The 18,596-nt window shown below is 39.0% G+C and overlaps 1 protein-coding gene and 1 long non-coding RNA gene across 2 annotated transcripts; one reads left to right on the forward strand and one right to left on the reverse strand.

The window, feature by feature from the left end:
- Positions 1-3,639: 3,639 nt before the first annotated feature.
- Positions 3,640-18,007, reverse strand: adss2 (adenylosuccinate synthase 2). The gene is made up of 13 exons (XM_077495727.1): positions 17,511-18,007; positions 15,583-15,685; positions 14,230-14,298; positions 14,106-14,156; positions 13,944-14,010; positions 10,995-11,102; positions 9,440-9,521; positions 9,240-9,366; positions 6,552-6,706; positions 5,874-5,998; positions 5,711-5,808; positions 5,471-5,620; positions 3,640-4,407 (listed from the first exon to the last, which is right to left on the reverse strand). Exons 1-13 carry the CDS (start codon positions 17,667-17,669, stop codon positions 4,355-4,357), a joined length of 1,347 nt encoding a protein of 448 aa, XP_077351853.1. The 5' UTR covers positions 17,670-18,007; the 3' UTR covers positions 3,640-4,354.
- Positions 17,136-18,280, forward strand: LOC144001423 (uncharacterized). Its single transcript, XR_013278482.1, has 2 exons — positions 17,136-17,368; positions 17,469-18,280. It is a non-coding gene; the product is annotated as an uncharacterized LOC144001423 (long non-coding RNA).
- Positions 18,281-18,596: the final 316 nt, after the last annotated feature.

Genomic DNA, 18,596 nt, shown 5'->3' on the forward strand with positions numbered 1-18,596 from the left:
ACGCCAGAAGGAAAGGACTTCACCACAACTACAGTACATGGTGCTGGCACACCAATACAAACAGTATCAGCATCAATATGTAAGGATACAGTATACTAACTGTAATCTTTCTATACATGAAACACGAATAAATATCAATATTTAAAAGAAAATCAACTGTGACTCATTTATTTCCTTGAGTCGAACCATGTGCTATTTCATATTTAACCATTTATAAAACAATGGTCAAAATTTTGCATCATTTATCATACAATCTAAACATTTATGGGTAAACTTAGATTTTTGTTTTTTGGTGATATTAATCTGGAAGGGCATCCATTGAAAATTTCCAAATTCAACTGACCATTTTTACTTGAGTATTATGATTATAATCACATAAATAAATATAAGTATCATATTTAAAGTTACTTAAAATACTTTTGTGACATAGGCCTATTACTTTGAATAAGCAAATATTTTCTTACTTAATTTTACGATATAATATATAGCTATTGTTTTTCTCAATATAAGTGCATATAGACATTTTGCGACATTTTCAGATTTATCATAAAACATACGGTAAATAATTATTTTACATTTGTTCCCTAGTTTTTAGACAGAAGTTCATGATATTTATTTTGTTGCCATTTTCAAGAGCGTAAATTATTATATGATGTAAGTATTAAACTCTTTAAATTCTAGGATCATCTTGTCTTGTTCTAGTTTCATCTTTTATTTCTTCAAGAATTTTTCAAATTATTGTGATGGAAATACATAAGTAACAGTCTTTATTTTGGTGATTCTTTTTAGTATAGCGTACACTTAAACTTTTGATGTGGCGTTTTCAGATATTTTATATTAACAAATATATTGATTCAAGTTCAACCTTGCACTGTCTATTTAGTCACACATCATCATGTTCGGGGTATGGTGTTCATTTTAAGTGATCAAATCTGGTTCACACACTAATGAGAAGATCACCTGCTAATTGTCGTAAGCATGCGGTGTTTGACAAGCTGCAAAACACTTGCATTTATAGCATGTAGTTGGTGGACAAACAAAAAAAAACAAAAAACAAAAAAAAAAAACCTTTTTTTTTTTAGGACTTTCATCATGGCTGAGTTCCAATTCCCCTCATCAATGGAGGCCTTTGTATGCGGGTCAGAAGATCACACACCCACATGCACCACAAAGTAAAGATTGTTCCATTCAAGAGGATATTTTAAGGTGCAGCTTTCTCTCAATTCACGAGTCAGCGCGAGCGCCTGAGTGCCACACTGGGCCCAAGGAGGGGAAAAATTCATTTGCTTGTCCACGTAGCCAGCCTCCACTTCGCGGGCACAATGCAGAGGCAGGCCAGTGGACAAAGAGGCCTCACTGTGGATTCAAATGAGGACCGAGGAGGGACCAGTGAGAGCGCTGTGGGATTGAATGACAGGGGGAGGGGTGAGAGATGATGAGAAAACGTGAAAATTGGGCGAGATGAGCAGTTGGCCTGCAACAAAAGTCACAAGAAAGGCTCCAGTGTGTGGGCCTTTGTGTTGCGTTCAAGTGCAGTATGTAAAATCAACTGTCCGCCTCACATCTGTGCATGTTTGTGTGGCATTCAGGTGTAGTCAAATGTGGACAGGAAGGCCGGTGAGAGTGGATGCAAATGAGCTGCAGGTGAAGCTGTGGTTCAAAACGTGAGCTCACAACAGCACCACTTGAAAGGCAACTTGACCCTGTAAGCGTAATTGGCTAAGTCAAATATTTTTTTAATGGGTTCGGAAAACACAAATTCATGTCTACGTACCTTAATTCAACCTTTGCGGATAAGCTGGATGAGAGAGAATCTACACAGAAAAAGGAAGAAAAAAATGCAAGAAAATCTGTATTTTTAATTACATTAAGACAGTTAATTCAAAATGGCCTCTTCAATTATGCTACTAGGCTAATGTTTTTAACAGCGCATCATTTCATTTTTCTCCACAGTGTTACAACCATTCCAAATTAGATACAGTTGTTTTTTTTATATTAAATTTACTGTATTCCATTTGTTTCTTTTTTAAATAATGCTTCTTCTTTGGCATCCTTCTGTCATGTAAGACAATGGACTTTGAGCCCTGTTTTACTCTATATATGACAACGGCAATGTACAAAAAACAATATACATCATACAGCTCATCCCCCACTGGAGTTCGCACAGTGGTCAATTGAGCTTTCCCATCATTTGCAGTTGAAGGGCGCCATCTCGTGTTCAAAACAAAACCTTAAATTACAGCGAACGTCCACACGCTTGAATTCATATGGCAAAAGAAAAAATATTCATGTCTTCAAATGACAAATGTGCATTACTTTTGCCACCAAAATGTCCAAATACTGTAGTCCCCAGGTATCTTAATAACACGTCTTTAACATGAGAGTGCTATTTTGGTCAGGATTCTGAGCGTACACAAACTAGAGTAAGAATACAAACATTGAAAAGCTCATTTTAGGGTCACCATATCAATAAATAAATAAATAAATAAATAGAACACTTGCCCCGGCCTTGAAATTGTGGTACCAGTCGCAGTTGCACGGTCTACTTCACCTCTTTTGACGAATTTATAAAAATAATAAAATGGTATGTCCACCCAAATGTCCCAAAAGAGGACGTTGGGTCATCCTTACGTGTCCTTTGAATGGAGCTGCCTAGCTAATTCGCTACTTAGCGAATACTTAGCACGCTTAGTTTTCTTCTGGGTCAAAGTATTGCAACAAGTCAACTGTCTACTAATGTGTATAATATGATACTAAAGACAAGTGAGATATTAAAACGAGTTTTGTAGTTGTCTGGTGTGGCGTGCTTTAGCTAGCAAGCTAGCATAGCTTCATTGCCAAATTATTATAGTAATGTAGCCCGGCCAGCTATATATTAATTTGTTAAAAAAAGAAAAAAAGAAAAAAAAAAGATGCTAAATTACTTCTGTTAACATTTCATCTGTTACACGGCAATGTTTTATAATACATACGATACAGGAAGAGAAGCCGCCGTTTTTCCATTTTTGTTAGGTTTTGGCACAGAACGGAAGATGCTGCCACTTGTTTTGATTAACAAAATGGCACAGCCAACAGTTCTTCATTTCAATGTCCAAAGAAGACTGAAACAAATACAGTACTTGTGTAGTTTTTGTGAAAAATATATCGATTAACCACATATCAGGGAGTTTCGTAACTATTTTTTAAACATAATTTTAACAAATTTTATTTTCATTTTTTTTTTTTTTTTATTTCTCCAACACATCCTACTGTTACAAATTTTTCTCATCGTTTGTATTTATGCAACTTCAGATTATTGTCTTTATTAAAAATGTATTTTTATTTAACCCTTTTAAATTTGTATCCTTACTGTTGAATTAAACATTAGGCGGCACATGGGTGATTTGTTAGTACATCTGCCTCACAGTGCGGAGGTCATGGGTTTGAATCCGAGCTCCTGCTTTTTTGGTGGCGTTTTCTCTGGGTAGGCTACTACGACTGCCTCCTGGTTGTTCGTCTATGTGTGCCTAGGCTACGATTGGCTGGTGACCAGTTCAGTGTCTGCTGCCAGAAGACAGCTACTGGGATCAACTCTTGCAAGCCTATGTTGAATACATAAAAAAAAAAAAAAGTGTGTGTATATTCTAAATGAGTAACACATTAGTTTTCCACATTTAATTTTTCACTGTGAGGATGGAGGCCTTAAACTCATGGTAGTGAGTATCAAGCTCCATTTGCTCTGGATCCACAGAACTGATTTAAATTACAAAAAAAAAAAGTGCAACAATAACAACAATTAGAACCCAAGAGTGAGGAAAAGAGTAACAGCAGATTTTCTGTGAGGATTAAAGGGAAACTCACCACTTGAAAATAAAACCTTTTTAAAAAGATAAGGCATGCGTTGTGTGTAACATGAGGAAGAAATGAGTGGCGACAAGTTTAAAATATTAGTTTTTTTCCTGCAAATAAAACGTTAAACATGAAAAGATCCCTTTTTACCTTGGTGTCAGAAAAGTGCCACGTCCACCTGACTGACAGAATAAAACACAAAGCATCTTTTAAAAACGGGACGACAAGACACAGGCACAGCGCGATTCAAACAATGTGGGTGGGATCATATGTTAATGGCGCTGGTGTATGCTGAGCTTATTGAGGGTCTGTTACAAACAGCTAATGAGGTTAAAAATCCCGGCACGGTAGCGGTTCCGACAGTACAGTTACAGTGTGTAAAAAGCCTTCCCAATCCGACAGTCGCGTCGGAAATCAAGAGAGTCCAGGCAGGTAGTCAGGCTGTGTGTATGTACTGTATGCGTGTGTGTGTGTGCGTGCGTGCGTGCGTGCGTGTTGGAAGAGGCTGGCAAGATGGCGGTGATGTCTAGAAGAGCTGGATCATAGACTCCCGAGACTTGCCCACACCGATCCATTTCACTGCAAGGAAAGAACATTTTATACCAAGTGTAAAAACTCACAAAATGGCTTCCTGTCTTTGTTTATCTACCTGGATTATTTTTAACAATATGTTGGTGTTCAACAAAGGGTGTGCACTGCAAAAAATGAAATCTTAACTAAGATATAATTTCCTAAATTTGCTTAGACAAGTTATTTTTTACTTAAAATGAAATTGTCAGACAAGATCATTGTGCTTATTTTTTTAGATACTTTTTACTTAATGATCTTATTTGAAGCAGTCTTTGCCTTGAGTGTTAGCAGCCCGTTTAAGTACTGTGAGGCTAAAAACAAGCATTTTCCACATTTTAAGATGACAACTAACCAACATAAAGGCTCTGAACTGAGCTTTCATAAGATTACTTTTTCTTATTTTAAGATTTTGCATAATCTAGAAAATAAAAAATGGAAAAAAAATCAAGTATGAAAACAATCATACAAAAGTGCAAGCTGGGTTTCGTTATATATGGTTGATACGGGAATAGTATTATTTTATTTTTATTTATTATTCTAAATTTTACAGGTAAATTTAAGTACATTTTTGTTGTTCTGTTGGCAGATAATTTTGCTTATTTGAAGTAATAATTTTCTTATTTTACTATTTTTTTTTTCTTAAATTTTCTATTGTCCTTTTTGTAGTGTACCCATTTAATTCTTAGTGGAACTCCATACATAAAAAAAAATATACAAATTGCCAAGTTGCAGATGACAATAATGTATACTGCGTAAATGTAAACTGGCAGATAAAATCTGTTTATTCATCCCCCCCTATAGAATACATACAATAATATTAATTAAAAATATTTTTAGGACTAAATCTGTTTCGTTTTTGATAACCATTTAGGCCTACTTAAGCTGATAAAACTGTTTGTTGGCGAGCACAATGTCTTCTATTGGTTGGCCACCATTTATATAGAAAATATAAAAGGACACATACTCCATTCTAGTTAAAAAAATAGAAATAAGATAAATAAAATAGAAATAGAAGTTGGTTCTCTTATACAACCATTGAAATCTGTCATTTTCGCTTGGCGTGTATTCGTACCAGGCACTCCGACGTGCTCCTCGACGAAGCGCACGTATTTCTTGGCGTTCTCCGGGAGCTCCTCAAAGCTCCTGGCGGACGTCGTGTTGCTGTTCCAGCCTGGCAGCGTCTTGTATTGGACCTCCACGTGCATCAGCACCTCCTGATTGGCTGCAGACAGTCACATCACTTGAATAATCGCTCACCTTAACTCCTATTTAAAAAAAAAAAAGGAAAAAAAAAAAACGTTTCTTCACTCACCTGGGAAGTGCGGTATAGTTTGGCCGTCGACTTTGTACGCCACGCCCACTTTGATCTCCGGGAGGACGTCAAGTATGTCCAGTTTGGTCAGTGCTAAACTGCAAAAGTGCAGAATTAGCCCATGTTGCTTAAGTAACAGTTGCGCGAGAGGTGGTGAACTCACGCCGTGAAGCCGTTGATCATGTGCGCGTATTTGATGAGCACCAGGTCGAGCCAGCCGCAGCGCCGCTTCCTGCCTGTGGTCACCCCAACCTCCTTGCCGCGGCTCTGAAGCAGCTGGCCGATTTCCTGAATGCCACAGCACGGCCGCACATTGGTTGAACGAGTTGAAAAACAAATCGGAGAAGCTCCCATTTACAGGCAGAGGAAACATATTCGGTAATGTCAAATCAAGTCGAAATAAGCCTATTTGTAATGTATTGTATTAGAAATAAAACAGATCCCTAAAACAATGTCAAATGTATCACAACAAATTTATGAGGGTATTTTAAAACGCTACAATGTTTTGAACTTGCTTGCAACTGGCAGTAGTGTCACAAATCCTCCTCTAGATGGCACTGTTTGAAAAGAAAATGAGTCGCTACACCTGCACGTAATGCATCAAAAGCTAAACCACTTTTGTACATTACTATCGTATTAAAAAAAATTACAAACCCCTCTTTGAAAGGCAGACATTCACCAACTATATTTAGATGCAGTACTCGTCTATATGCGTACCTAATATTTTGCCCAATGAGTCCAATTCTACAGAACAGTATTACTCTTGTACAATTCTCCACAACACACACATAAAAAATACTATGCATATATAATATCAAGATATATTTGCTTGTTGACATACATTGTTCTGCTCGGAGGGGAAGGCGCCGATGCCGACACGGGTGGTGTAGGCCTTGACCACGCCATAAACCTTGCCAACGTTCTGTGGCGGCATGCCGAGGCCCGTGCAGACCCCGCCCACCGTGCAGTTGGACGACGTCACAAACGGGTATGTCCCTGAAACGAAAAAAAAAAACCGTCACTTGCCTTCGGTGCTGGTTGGCATGGGTTCACTTCTCCACCTGGGAGACCATGTGTGGCTTACATGATGTAGGTGTGAGTGAGTGAGTGAGTGAGTGAGTGAGTGAGTGAGTGAGTGATGTGTAAATAAATAAATAAAAAGACACAAAGTTGCTCCTATCAGCTCCGTGACGATCGTTTCTTTTAGTTTTGGTATTGGGTGTACACACAGTTTGCAAAAGTAGTCACAGTCTCTCAGTAATTCTGTGTAGTTGATAATAATAATAATAATAATAATAATAATAATATCAATGGAGGTTGAAAAAAAAAAACAATTGGCAAAGCAAAAAAAAAAATAGAAATAGAAACAAACATTAAAATTAAAATACACTGCTACCTGATAAAGCTCCTCAAGTCGAGTACTTTCCAGCACAGCATACGCCCCAGACTGACATAACACATTTGTTTATTTTAGCGCGTCCTGATATATTTGGCAAGCCAGCTGGGTCGTGTCGAGTGGGCCGCGACCGGACACCGCTCGGAATGCAGCGTGTCGATACACAGAAGGCACCTCTAAAACCCACAATGAGCAGTAATGTAGAAAGAAGGCTTTTAGCGGTCTGAGGATGTGCCTGAGGAAAAAAAAACACTCCATGCAAGAGCATACAGTGAAACCGCTACAGTAAAAAATAATCGAATATATTTGCATAATTTCCTAGGTTCAACCTCTAGCCATCATATAATCCTTTTCACCTTCTTAACTGTCATAAAAGTGTAAAAACTTTGCAAGTGTACAATTAAACTGCTGCAAAACAACAACGAAGAGATTCTTCATTTGTAAGACACAATTTAGCGTTGCAAATGAGTCAAGTCTTAACCGTGAAGATGCTTTGTTTAACATTGTGGATGAGCCTTTTGCGCCGAAATTTTTCTTCCTAGTTGCAGCGGAAGGGTAAAAAGGTTGTAAAATGGTAAAACAGTAAAACTTGGTCTTAACTTTGAAAATGTGGTAACACATATGTGATTTACGTGACAAAGTCACCTCATTTTCTTTGTGTTATTAAAAAAAAAAAAAAAAAAAAAAGGATCACCTAAGATTACATGACATGACCTGCTTGGGAGTTTAGTTGTTCCACTGTTTGCTCTCTTTTCTCTCTTGTTGCTGCGGTAAATGTGACGGAAACTTTAGTGCCTTGACACCCGCATGCAGCGCAGCCGAGTGTTTTGGCATCAAACGGGGTTCATCGCCTGTGGCGACCGTTGCAACTCAGCAGGCGTGTTGTGGCAAAGCACGTTGGTGAGCCGGTCAATCATTCCAAGGAATTTTGGCAAACGAGTGAGAAAGGAAGTGAAGGTGCTGCTGTGTGACATTTGCCACAGTTTCCAATCAACTGTCACGAGAGGGACGCTGTGCCCTGATAGCACCGTACTGTTTCTACCAGTGTGGTGTTTCGACCACAAGCACTGAACCAACAACGCAGTGTTGCAACACATTGGATTAAATGTAGTTGACAAAAACAAACAAACAAACAAACAAAAATACAATACATACTTTAAACACATTTTGAAGGATTCCGAGCTGAGTCAATTGATTCCGACATTTTCCGTTGTAATCAGTTGCCTCGGTGTGGTAAATGTTTAATAGAAACATTCACAATAGGTAGAAGGCGATATAACTGGGGATTATTATTATACGTTTCGTAGGAGTGTGACGATATCGTGATAAATTGTGATACTTTGTCTCTCGTTCGATTATCGATATGCCTTCACCAAGTATCGATATTTGTCGTTAATATACAGCCGCTATAACGGCTCATTAGTTATTGAGCAATTACTTGGCGGGCCACTAGGGGGCGCGCCTCATAAGAATGGCGGGGAAATGTACGCAAGTCTTCAGGCGAAGAAGACTCATCAGCTTACTTTTGTCTATCCCAGCAAGTGACTCCGTTTGGCATATGTTTTTATTAAAATTGTGTATAATATATTCAATTTTAAAGTTTTAAAACACATTTTACATTTTGACTTTTTGAAGCACACAATTTCTGAGGAATATTAAGATTAAATATTTAAGTAATTTTATTTATTTACATTTGCAATGTTACACACAAAATCGTGTCAGTTTATAAAATGAAACAAATGACTATTTGACCGACTGACATGTTGCATGGTAATAGTGTTTGAGATAGACAAATTTGTTGACAGAAAGTTTTCTCTGTCAAGATTTGTATTTGTTTAAAAAAAAAAAAAAAAAAAGTACTATATTAATCATTGTGAAGAAGACACCAATTTTGATATTGTGTTTCAGTGATGGTGCAAAAAACAACTATTTTCTCATTGAAAAAACATCAGTTTATGTCTTGATTAGTTTTATCATAGTTTATATCATGGAATTATTTTTATTACCTGACCAATATATCGATAATCGTGGTATTGTCGTGAGCCTTGTATCGTGAAGTACCCAGATGTTCCCACCCCTAATGTTTAGACGTACACAATCGCGGCAGTCTGGCGTGTGCGTTTCACAACTGACCGAAGTCGATGTCCAGCAGCGCCGCGTTAGCTCCCTCCACCAGGATGTTCTTGGGAGGCCCGTGGAGAGCCTCATACATGTAGTGCACGCCGTCCCTCACCATCGGCTTGATCTGTTCCACGTAGGCCTGGGGGAGGAATCAGGTTTCCGGGCGTTACGAATTTTTGGGGAAATGATTTGTATTACTTTCCAGCCTTTACCTTTAATTTGACCAGCTCGCCCTCCATGTCTATTTGCAGACTGGGGTACATGGTCTGGTACTGCTGGGCCAAGACTTTATACCTGCACCATTCAACAAGACCTTCTCATCCACAATAATAGTCTTTAGAAAAAAAAAAACTTTTAATAAACATAAGCTAGTTTATTTAAAAAAAAAAAAAAAAAAAAAAAGATAGTGCTGCTTTAATCCAAATAAGCACCACTCCCCAAATCGACAACTCCTCTTACGCTCACGTCTTGTGTGAGAGCACCTGTTTTGTGGTAGACGTCACATGGTATCATTGATGCTGACGCTTCGAGTTTAAAGAAGACTGCGCACAAATACATGCCCTCCCCAGTCCCCGGTAACATCTCTAAATGCCATAACCCTGTATTGCCATCAAGCATTTGACTACATACTTGTCTTTGGACATCATGTAATGAAATAAGTTAGGGTCAAAGATTGTTGTCATTAGCACAAAATCTGAAGTTTACACCTGACTAGAAATCAAAATGCCTCCCCTTAACACAATTGCTTCCAAAGACGTATAAACACGTTTGTATTAAGTGTCCCAAAGACGTAGGTATACGTTTTTTGTTTTTTTGTTTTTTATGCTAGAGCATACAGAAAGTTTTGATGCAGCCTCTCAACTGCAGAGAATGGGTGGAAAAAAATTGTAGTAATTACAAAAACGGCCAGCAGGTGGCAGCAGAGTATAAGAGACCAACCAGGGCCATGATGAAAACAAGCTGTTTCGCCACAATTCTAAGCAGAATTGTGAATAATGATGAAACTTCGCTATATTCTAATGCTAATTGGCTGCAAAACGGAAGCAGATAGAAGAAAAATATACTTTTTTTTTCCTGATGAAAGAAGAGACTGATCTTTCTTTTGGTAGGTTCGATGATTTTATAGCAATAGAACACATTCTGTGGGTCCTTCGAAATCAGTCCAAATCAAGTAAAAAGTTACTTGAGTGAAAATGACTGGGAGTAAATGAGTTAATAAATGCTAGTAGATGGCAAGTATCCTACACAGTTGAGTAAATGTCTCCGGACACCATGTGAAGAAATGTTAGGTTAAAGAGTTAACATTCCTGCATGCTGAAGTTTACGGCTGGGTTCACAAAAATAAAGGTCTCCCCATAGTAGATGCTGGGTGTTCTCTGCAGTTGAGTAGATAAACAGTCTTGGCGACTAAATGAGTATGGCAACAAACTTTTACATGCATGCTGTCAATACCACAGCACATACAGAACTAGTTGAAGTTCATGGTAGAGTTTTAAAAAAAATGCTTACACCCAACATGGTACTCCCTACAGTTGAGTACATAAACAACACTGTGATGGGTTTACAATTGTGCATGTTGTTGTGCTGTCCGCTTAGTATGTGTTAATCTAAAATTTGCAATGGAGTTTCATGAAAAATTGTATACTTTAATGTATACCTAAGGGTTGTGGAAAGAAGACTGCGCTAATGTCGGAAACGAACTAGTTACATTATGGCTACTTAAGAGGGACCCGTGCAGAAGAAACAAAAAAAAAAAAACTTGCAAACCTCTCGGAGAAGTGTGTGAAGTCAGCCAGCAGGTCGCATATCCTGAGGCCGCTGCGTGCCGCCTTGGTAGAATACACCGGACCGATGCCCTTCTTTGTCGTCCCCAGGCTGGGCGGGCGATGCAAAAACAAAAAACATTAAACATTCAATTAGTCATTTCAGCAATCTGATGTCTGTCAGCCTTATTAAACAGGAGCTTGAATATTTACATTTAGCACATGTCCATCAGAAACATTTTTATTGCCCACTAAATGTCCCTTAACGCATCAGCGTATTTTTACCGACACAGCATTTTCCCTTTTCAGCTTGCTATCCATTAATATGACACTCACACTATTAAAAGAGTATTAGCACGCGGGCAGTTGGCTGACCGTGCACGTCAACTAACCTCGCACGTTATTGGGTTTCATCATTAACCCTGGCAAAGAGCGCAATGGTGCGACTATCTAAAGCACGACGACGCCACTTCGCTCTGCCAAAGGAGGATGCCTCAAAAGTGTTACTTTTTGGAGTGATACTCACGTTTTAGGAAAAAGCATCATGGCCTCAGAAATTAATGAGTGGGGCATAATCTTCAATTATCATTTTAGTTTTTTTTTTTTTTTTTTTTTTTAATGTCTACACAAAAGGATACCAGAGTGAGTGATGGCTGAAAAGTGTGAAATGACATCTCAATATTGTGTAAACATGCATCGAAATAATTACATTAAAAACACAAAATAACTGCAAAACATGTACATAATAATGGTAAAAAATAAATGTGCAATGTTGACAATAAAACAAAACAATATTTAACAATACAGTGGAGCTCTGCATATTCACGGTTCAGCATCCACAAATGTGATTCTTCACAAATATTTATTTTTGAAACTATCCCCGAAGCTATTTGCTTTTATTTTTTAATGTAAATTCCAAGGGACTAATTATTTACTTTTTTTTTTTTTTTTTGCTATTCTCAGTCGGACTCAGTGGTGCTCAGGGGACAACTGCATATACTAGATTTTATGGCTTGTTTTTAGGAGCATGCAACATCAATAATTTACCCAGTACGGGAATAAAATACATGTCATACAATTCTTAATGTCTTAAGTAAGTGAGAGATTAACCAATAAATATACGTAACTAAATAAAAACCAAATATTTACGTAATATACAGTATAAGAAATAAAATAATAAAAAGTAATATTTTTCTTTTGTGCAACAGCTTATCTTTTTATGGAAATATGGATGTAGATGACAAGTCACAGTCTGAGCAAGAAAAACAAAAATGATCGTTTCAAATGAGTTTGGCAAAAGTAAGCACCGTATTTTTTTTTATAACAGTTCCATTTCCTGTCCTTTAATGAGAATGTTCCATGTGAGAACTCTGTAAAAACATCCCAAATAATAACGCTATTTTTTTTTATCAATGTTGTTGATCACGCGGTTATCATTGTGGTTGTAATTTTTATTGCCTTCACGTTTGTGTTGTTTAGAAGTTGAAAAGTTCTGGCAACGCGCGACTTGTCTCGTGTGACTCCGGGACATCGGAGCACTGCGAGAAGGATGCCTGAAGATGTTGGAAAGAGACCAGCTCGGTGCTTGCAGCCATCTATTTAGCCGAGCCTTTAAAAGCATTCTCTCGCTCTCTAACGCACACACGCAGGCACACACTTTGGCAGAGGGTCCTGGGCTTTAAGGAGATGAAGACGCGCCAGCGTTCAACAAGAATTACTGGATCCTTTCTTCATGCTAATAACCGGAATGCTCCGCAGGCTCCCGCTCGACATTCTTCGCATACACTGTTAACAGTTTTACAAGTAAAGATATATCCCGATGGTGTTATGCTATCAACAAAACACAATTTGGGGATTCTGGAGGCATGTTTGATGGAAACAATTCAGTCATATAAAGAAACACATTCAAGGGTTTTATCCAGAAATTCAAGCTCTGTAAAAGCATTTCCGGCTTCATTCCGTCCTTGCGCGGGTTTTTAAATTGTGCTAAATAAACAAAACAAACCACACCAAACCAAACATCAATTCCAAAGTCCTTCTCAATATGTGGACGGGCATGATGTGAAGCCAAGTGTGGCGCATGTAACCTATTTTTATTTTTATTTTTTGTCATGGTAAAAGAAAGTGTAATTGCACATACACTACAGTAGGTGGCACTGGAGTGCACAGGGACTATTAACTTCTCTGCAGAGGTGTACTTACAACATTTTTTATACACAAATGATCACAGGCGGGCATCGTCAATGACGGGAATTGACGATTGATGGAAGTGCCCACCTTTTGGCGAGTGCTTCAGCACTTTCAGCAAATTCTTTATAATACGAAGCCTCACAAAAAATACACGGAATGAGACGGACCGTGCGTACTCACCACGATGGACAGAAGTAATCTTGCTTCGCTCAGGGGCTCAGTCGGTGCATTTTTTTTCAATGCTTCGCGTCATTGTACACTAACCAATAGGTGGGCACTTCCATTAATCGGCAATTGACGGAAATTGACGACTGACGGAAGTCCTCGGCAAATAATAGTATTTATATTCAACGTGAGGCAAAATATTTTCTTATTCCCAAAAAATACTAATAATTGAGAAGCTGTGGTCTACATTAAACAACAAAAATATAAAATAAAGATCAAATTTACCGAACCAACACTTTTACAAAGAAGGGAGTGTATTGCGTATGAATACATTTCATAAAATTGATTCAAACACCTTTCCACGGGATAGTCTTACACTTGTTACTTTTTTTTTTCTCCTTTGAAAGCTATTTTGTAATGCACACTACCACCACCTACAGCTACGATGCCTTCACTGCACACAGCTAATTCACTTAAAAAAAAAAAAAAGCAACCACGAAAAATTCCAAATGTGTAATTCTTAGAAGTTTATCAAACGCTTTCAAATATTTATTATTATCATGTGTGTTTATGTGTCGTAGCCATGGAGATTCCTTACTTCTTGCCAGCTTGCTCTTGCCTCATCTGCTCCTGAACGCCATCCACGGCTTGGTGGAAGTCAAACACTGCGGAAGAAGAAGGCACAGAGGGGATATAAAACATTCGCTCACACGCAACTCGGGGAAGGCCGCGCGCACATCTGCGGGCGGGCGAGACTTACCGATGTGCGCCCTGTCTGAGATGATCAACCTTTTCTCCCAGCCTTTCAGACCTGCGTCCAACCCCCAAATACAGTTTTAACAGACTGAAGCAGCGTCACCTCACGCTGAGCAAAGTCAACTCACTTTTGCCTTTGCGCTCGTTCTTTGCGGCCTCTTCGAACAGGCCTGGCAGGTGGATGACTACACCGTTACCTGGTGGTGAAACAACAACACAGTGAGAAGTGGATACGTAATGCGGTGTACGCTATTACACAAAAACAAGAAAAATGTCCAAAAAAATGAGGGCCATTTCAGTTCAGAATGCAGTGGACATGACATATTTGTGTGTCGAAACCAATAAAAACGCATAATTTGGATGATGTCATAATTTTACAACACGTTACAGCCATACTATAAAAACATGAGACAACCATAGAAAAAAAATCCATGTTGTTCTTATGTGGGAAAAGAGTCAAAATCAGTTGGGTTTTTTTTTTTAAATGCCCTCTTTGAAGGGGTTAAAATGCGTCTTCAAATAGAAAGATATCACAAATCTCGCACATTAACTCATTCAAACCCAAAACATATAAATACGTTTTTTTTTTAATACTTTGTCCATTACTCCGAAAAACGTATTTATGTTTTTTATGCAAGAGCATACAGAATGCTTTGATGCAGCTTCTGATATGAAGAGGTGTCTTAAAGCAATGATAGTTATTCCAACAAAACGGCCAGCAGGTGGCAGCAGAGTATAAAAAATCAGCCAGGGCCATGTCGCAACAAGCTCTTTTTGACAGTGTTTTCACCATAATGATGAAACTTAGCTATATTCTAATGCTAATTGCTGCGGAAACGGAAACAGATACAAATGTACTTTTTTTCCCCCCCCTGATGAAAGAAGAGACTCCTAACTTTCTTTTGGTAGGTTCCAGGTTTTTATAGCAATAGAAGAGAATATTCTGTGGGCCTTGCAAAATCAGTCAAAATCCAGTAAAACAGCCGGGAGCGAAGGGTGTTGCTACAATGAAAATGGCTGCGAGTGAATGAGTTAAGGGCATGCGCGTGTGAGGGTAACAATGGACCCCATTAGTTAATGAAGCTACTGCAGCTGCATTGACGTTTGACTCCAAGCCAAAACATTATGCTGGAGGCGAATTAAACAAAAGGCAGAGGCACTAAAAGTAGCGCAATAGGTGGTACTAAAGGGGGTAGCATAAGTGGAACTAAGGGGAATGTTACAGGGAGTACTAAAGGCGTGATGAGAAGCTGGCACTAACTGGGTGGTGTACAGGCACTAAAGGGGAGGAAAAGGGTTACACTTAAGATGGTTGCTCTAGGTGGCACTAAAGCGTAGTGTGTTTTCCTCAATTTTAGGGGAGTGTAGGTAGTACTACAGAAGTGCCACCACCACGCAAATGACGCAACCAAGCTAAACAAGTGGAGTGTATGTGTAGTACTAAAGTGGCGTGTCGGTGACGCGGAGTGGGCGTAACGCACCGATGAAGGCGGTGACGTCCGGGTTAATGATGCCGCTGGGTAGAAGGTGAAAGTCGTACTCCACTGAGTCAACCACCACTGTGTGTCCCGCGTTGTTGCCACCCTGCAGGGAGAAGGCAAACACACACAGAAGACACACTTGGAAGAGAAGCCCAATTGGAAGGTTCTGGAACTTTGTGTGACTGTGCTGGAATGCAGACTGAATAGTTTAGGAAGGTAGCAACAAGTAGCATTTACAATACAGATACAATTCAACTGCCCAATATCCAAACTTGGTCAGATTTCTGCTGCATGTAATGGCACTCGGTAGAGAGCAGACCATCACCAAGGCCAAATATTTATACATTTGAATATCTCAAATATTCTTGCACTTGCTGGGACACATTCACTATTGAACGCACTTGCTCATGAGCTGCCCCGTGACCAGGATGTGTTCCTTTTTTCCAAAGGAGCCCGAGGCGATAAATGGAACGCAGCATGTGCTCCGACCACATGGAGTTCTGGTTATTCCTGGACATGGACAGCGGCGCCCCAAAGGTAAAGCAGGGGGGTGGAAAAGGTGACAAAGCACATGGTTTGCCTTTGGTGCATTTAAGTATATCTTGACTGAAATTGTCATTTGCAACTTACGTAATAACGAAGCGGATGGAACCACGCGTCTCATGGTGGATTTGGGTAAAAAAACAACAACAATAGTTTCATAAAAGGGGCTTACCTAACTGTGCCATTGTCATCTGGTGCTGAAGTGTCAATAATGGTAGTTTATGGCAAAAAATAATGCACAATATTTATAATGGCACATTTTCTTGGCATTGGCTGTCACTGTCAGCGTACCTGAATCTTGTATTATCATTTGTACATGTGTCATATTGTAATGTTACATAGTGCTGCTTGCCTCAGTGTCAACAACAGCAGATTATGGAGAAATACACAGTTTGAAAAGTTGTTTATGTATTTTGAGGTACTGACAATTCCGAGCTTATGTCACAAGTCAAAATGGCAGTCAACTCGGCGAAACGAAGCTCCCAGCTCATTGAAAAGTAATGGACTTTGGATCATTGTAATATGATTTGTGAGGATTATTTTTATTTCAAAATGTGATGAAATGTCATTTGACGACTAAAACAATCAGCCTTGTTTGTATGCTAGTCTCAGGGAAAAGCAATACAATATGCCGCTTGTTTTCACCTTGTAAAGAAAGCATTTGCATTGAGTTGCATTGTGTAAATATCAGAAATGCACGGATGTTAGGAATTGTCAATAGTTTTTTTTTTGTGTGTGTGTGTGTATTACCCACTCCGTAGCCAAGGATTAATTGTGCAATTCAAAATGTGCAGAGTAGGTAATGCTGCACATATGAATAATGGTGGATTCTTGGCAAAAATTCGGATGGGGAAAAAAAAAAGTGTATATTGTTACATAATCATTCAGTGTGATTTATTATTGGTAGATTATGGAATAGAAATACGATATTATGACGAGCACTGATGTCATATAATGAATTTATAACGCCTTTCAATTATTTTTCATTCCTAATGAAAGTGTTAGGAGTCTCATTTTATTAAGTACTGTACGAAGATTACGTCGACTTCACAAAAAGGTTCCACCATTATAGCTACAAGTTCAAAGCTATAGCGCCTGGTCAAGTCAAACGAGCCCACAAGGTGCCTTCAAAGACGTGCTCCGAATAGGTGATCTAAACACCTAGCAAGACGTCAAGGTGACTTTAGCAGAAAAACACATCATATTGGTGGCTGATAAAGCTGGGCAGCAAGCCAGTTAAAGGGTAAGCTTGATGGAGATACACAGTATATTTCTTGAAGTAAAGAAATGAAGCCGTCGAGACGGGAGTGGGTAACGGGTTGATGTTTTTTCCCGCTTAATAGCTCAACCGAGGGCGCGAGACAATAATTGAACGCAACACCAACCTGACATCTGCACACCATGTCGGCGTCTTGTGCCAGCAGGTCCACAACTTTGCCTTTCCCCTCGTCGCCCCACTGCGCGCCCAGCACCACCGTCACTTGGTTGCCCACCGGCGGTCTGCCGGGCCGCCTCGCCGGCTCCTGGCACCCACTTTCCGACATGTCCGACCGCTGCTGGGTGCTCCGGGGCTGACTTGTGTTTAATTTGTGGCTCGGCAACAGATCTGAGTGGAGTGGTCCAGACGCCAGCCCACTCCCACGGCAACGTTAGACGCCAGGAAGTAACACGCCCTGCGCATGCGTACAGGTGTCAGCGACCAGGAAGTAGATGAATTATGCACGATTTGGGATATTTAGGCAGAAAAATTATGAATTAACTTTGCCCCACCAATGTATAAAGGTTAACACAAACATGGTGTTTCAACAAAAATGTAGAACCTCACTGTTACTAAATAATATTTAGTACTTTTCATTTTGTTATACAATTGTCTAGGGCTCTAGGCCATACCCGTTGTTGTATGATGTTTGCTCTCAACACAACATTAAGGCCTTATGATGATTAGCATCAAAACGTGACACGTGCTACGTTTTTGTTGAGTTTTCATACACTATAACACTTGTGTTTGGAATACCATGGAAATTAATGAATGGTTGAACTTGAACACTGACAATATATGTGAATTATTATCATATACATGTTTTTTTTAAACAAAGATGTGATATCTAATAAATAAATGTAGTGAACTTAAAACAATAAATGCAGTACAGTAATGTACTTCTTTTGCCATCAGTACTACATATCTTGTCCACTAGAGAGCAGCAACTATCAAATGTTGCAATAATTACAAATACTGTATGTTGATTCAAGTTATAATACGGTGCCATACTGGAATGTAAAAGTTAATTAAGTGGACGACATTATACGTTAAATCATGTATAGGACATAAAGTGTGTCGATGAAAGGAAAGTGACTGTATAAGGGATAATAATGCAATATCATCAAAATCATCCACTTAGAACTCAAATTCACACTTCATCCGGATGATGGCGATATTGCGCCAAACAACGTTTGCCAGCTGCCATAAAAAA

Source organism: Festucalex cinctus, chromosome 14 (genome assembly GCF_051991245.1).
Source record: "Festucalex cinctus isolate MCC-2025b chromosome 14, RoL_Fcin_1.0, whole genome shotgun sequence".
NCBI classification, from domain to species: Eukaryota; Metazoa; Chordata; class Actinopteri; order Syngnathiformes; family Syngnathidae; genus Festucalex; species Festucalex cinctus.

Coding starts and splice junctions, on each gene's coding strand:
- adss2 (XM_077495727.1), bottom strand. CDS start 17,669: ATGTCGGAAAGTGGGTGCCAGGAGCCGGCGAGGCGGCCCGGCAGACCG. Junction 14,157..14,229: donor GAACGAGCGCAAAGGCAAAA/GTGAGTTGACTT, acceptor GGTTGGACGCAG/GTCTGAAAGGCTGGGAGAAA. Junction 14,011..14,105: donor CTCAGACAGGGCGCACATCG/GTAAGTCTCGCC, acceptor CTTCTTCCGCAG/TGTTTGACTTCCACCAAGCC.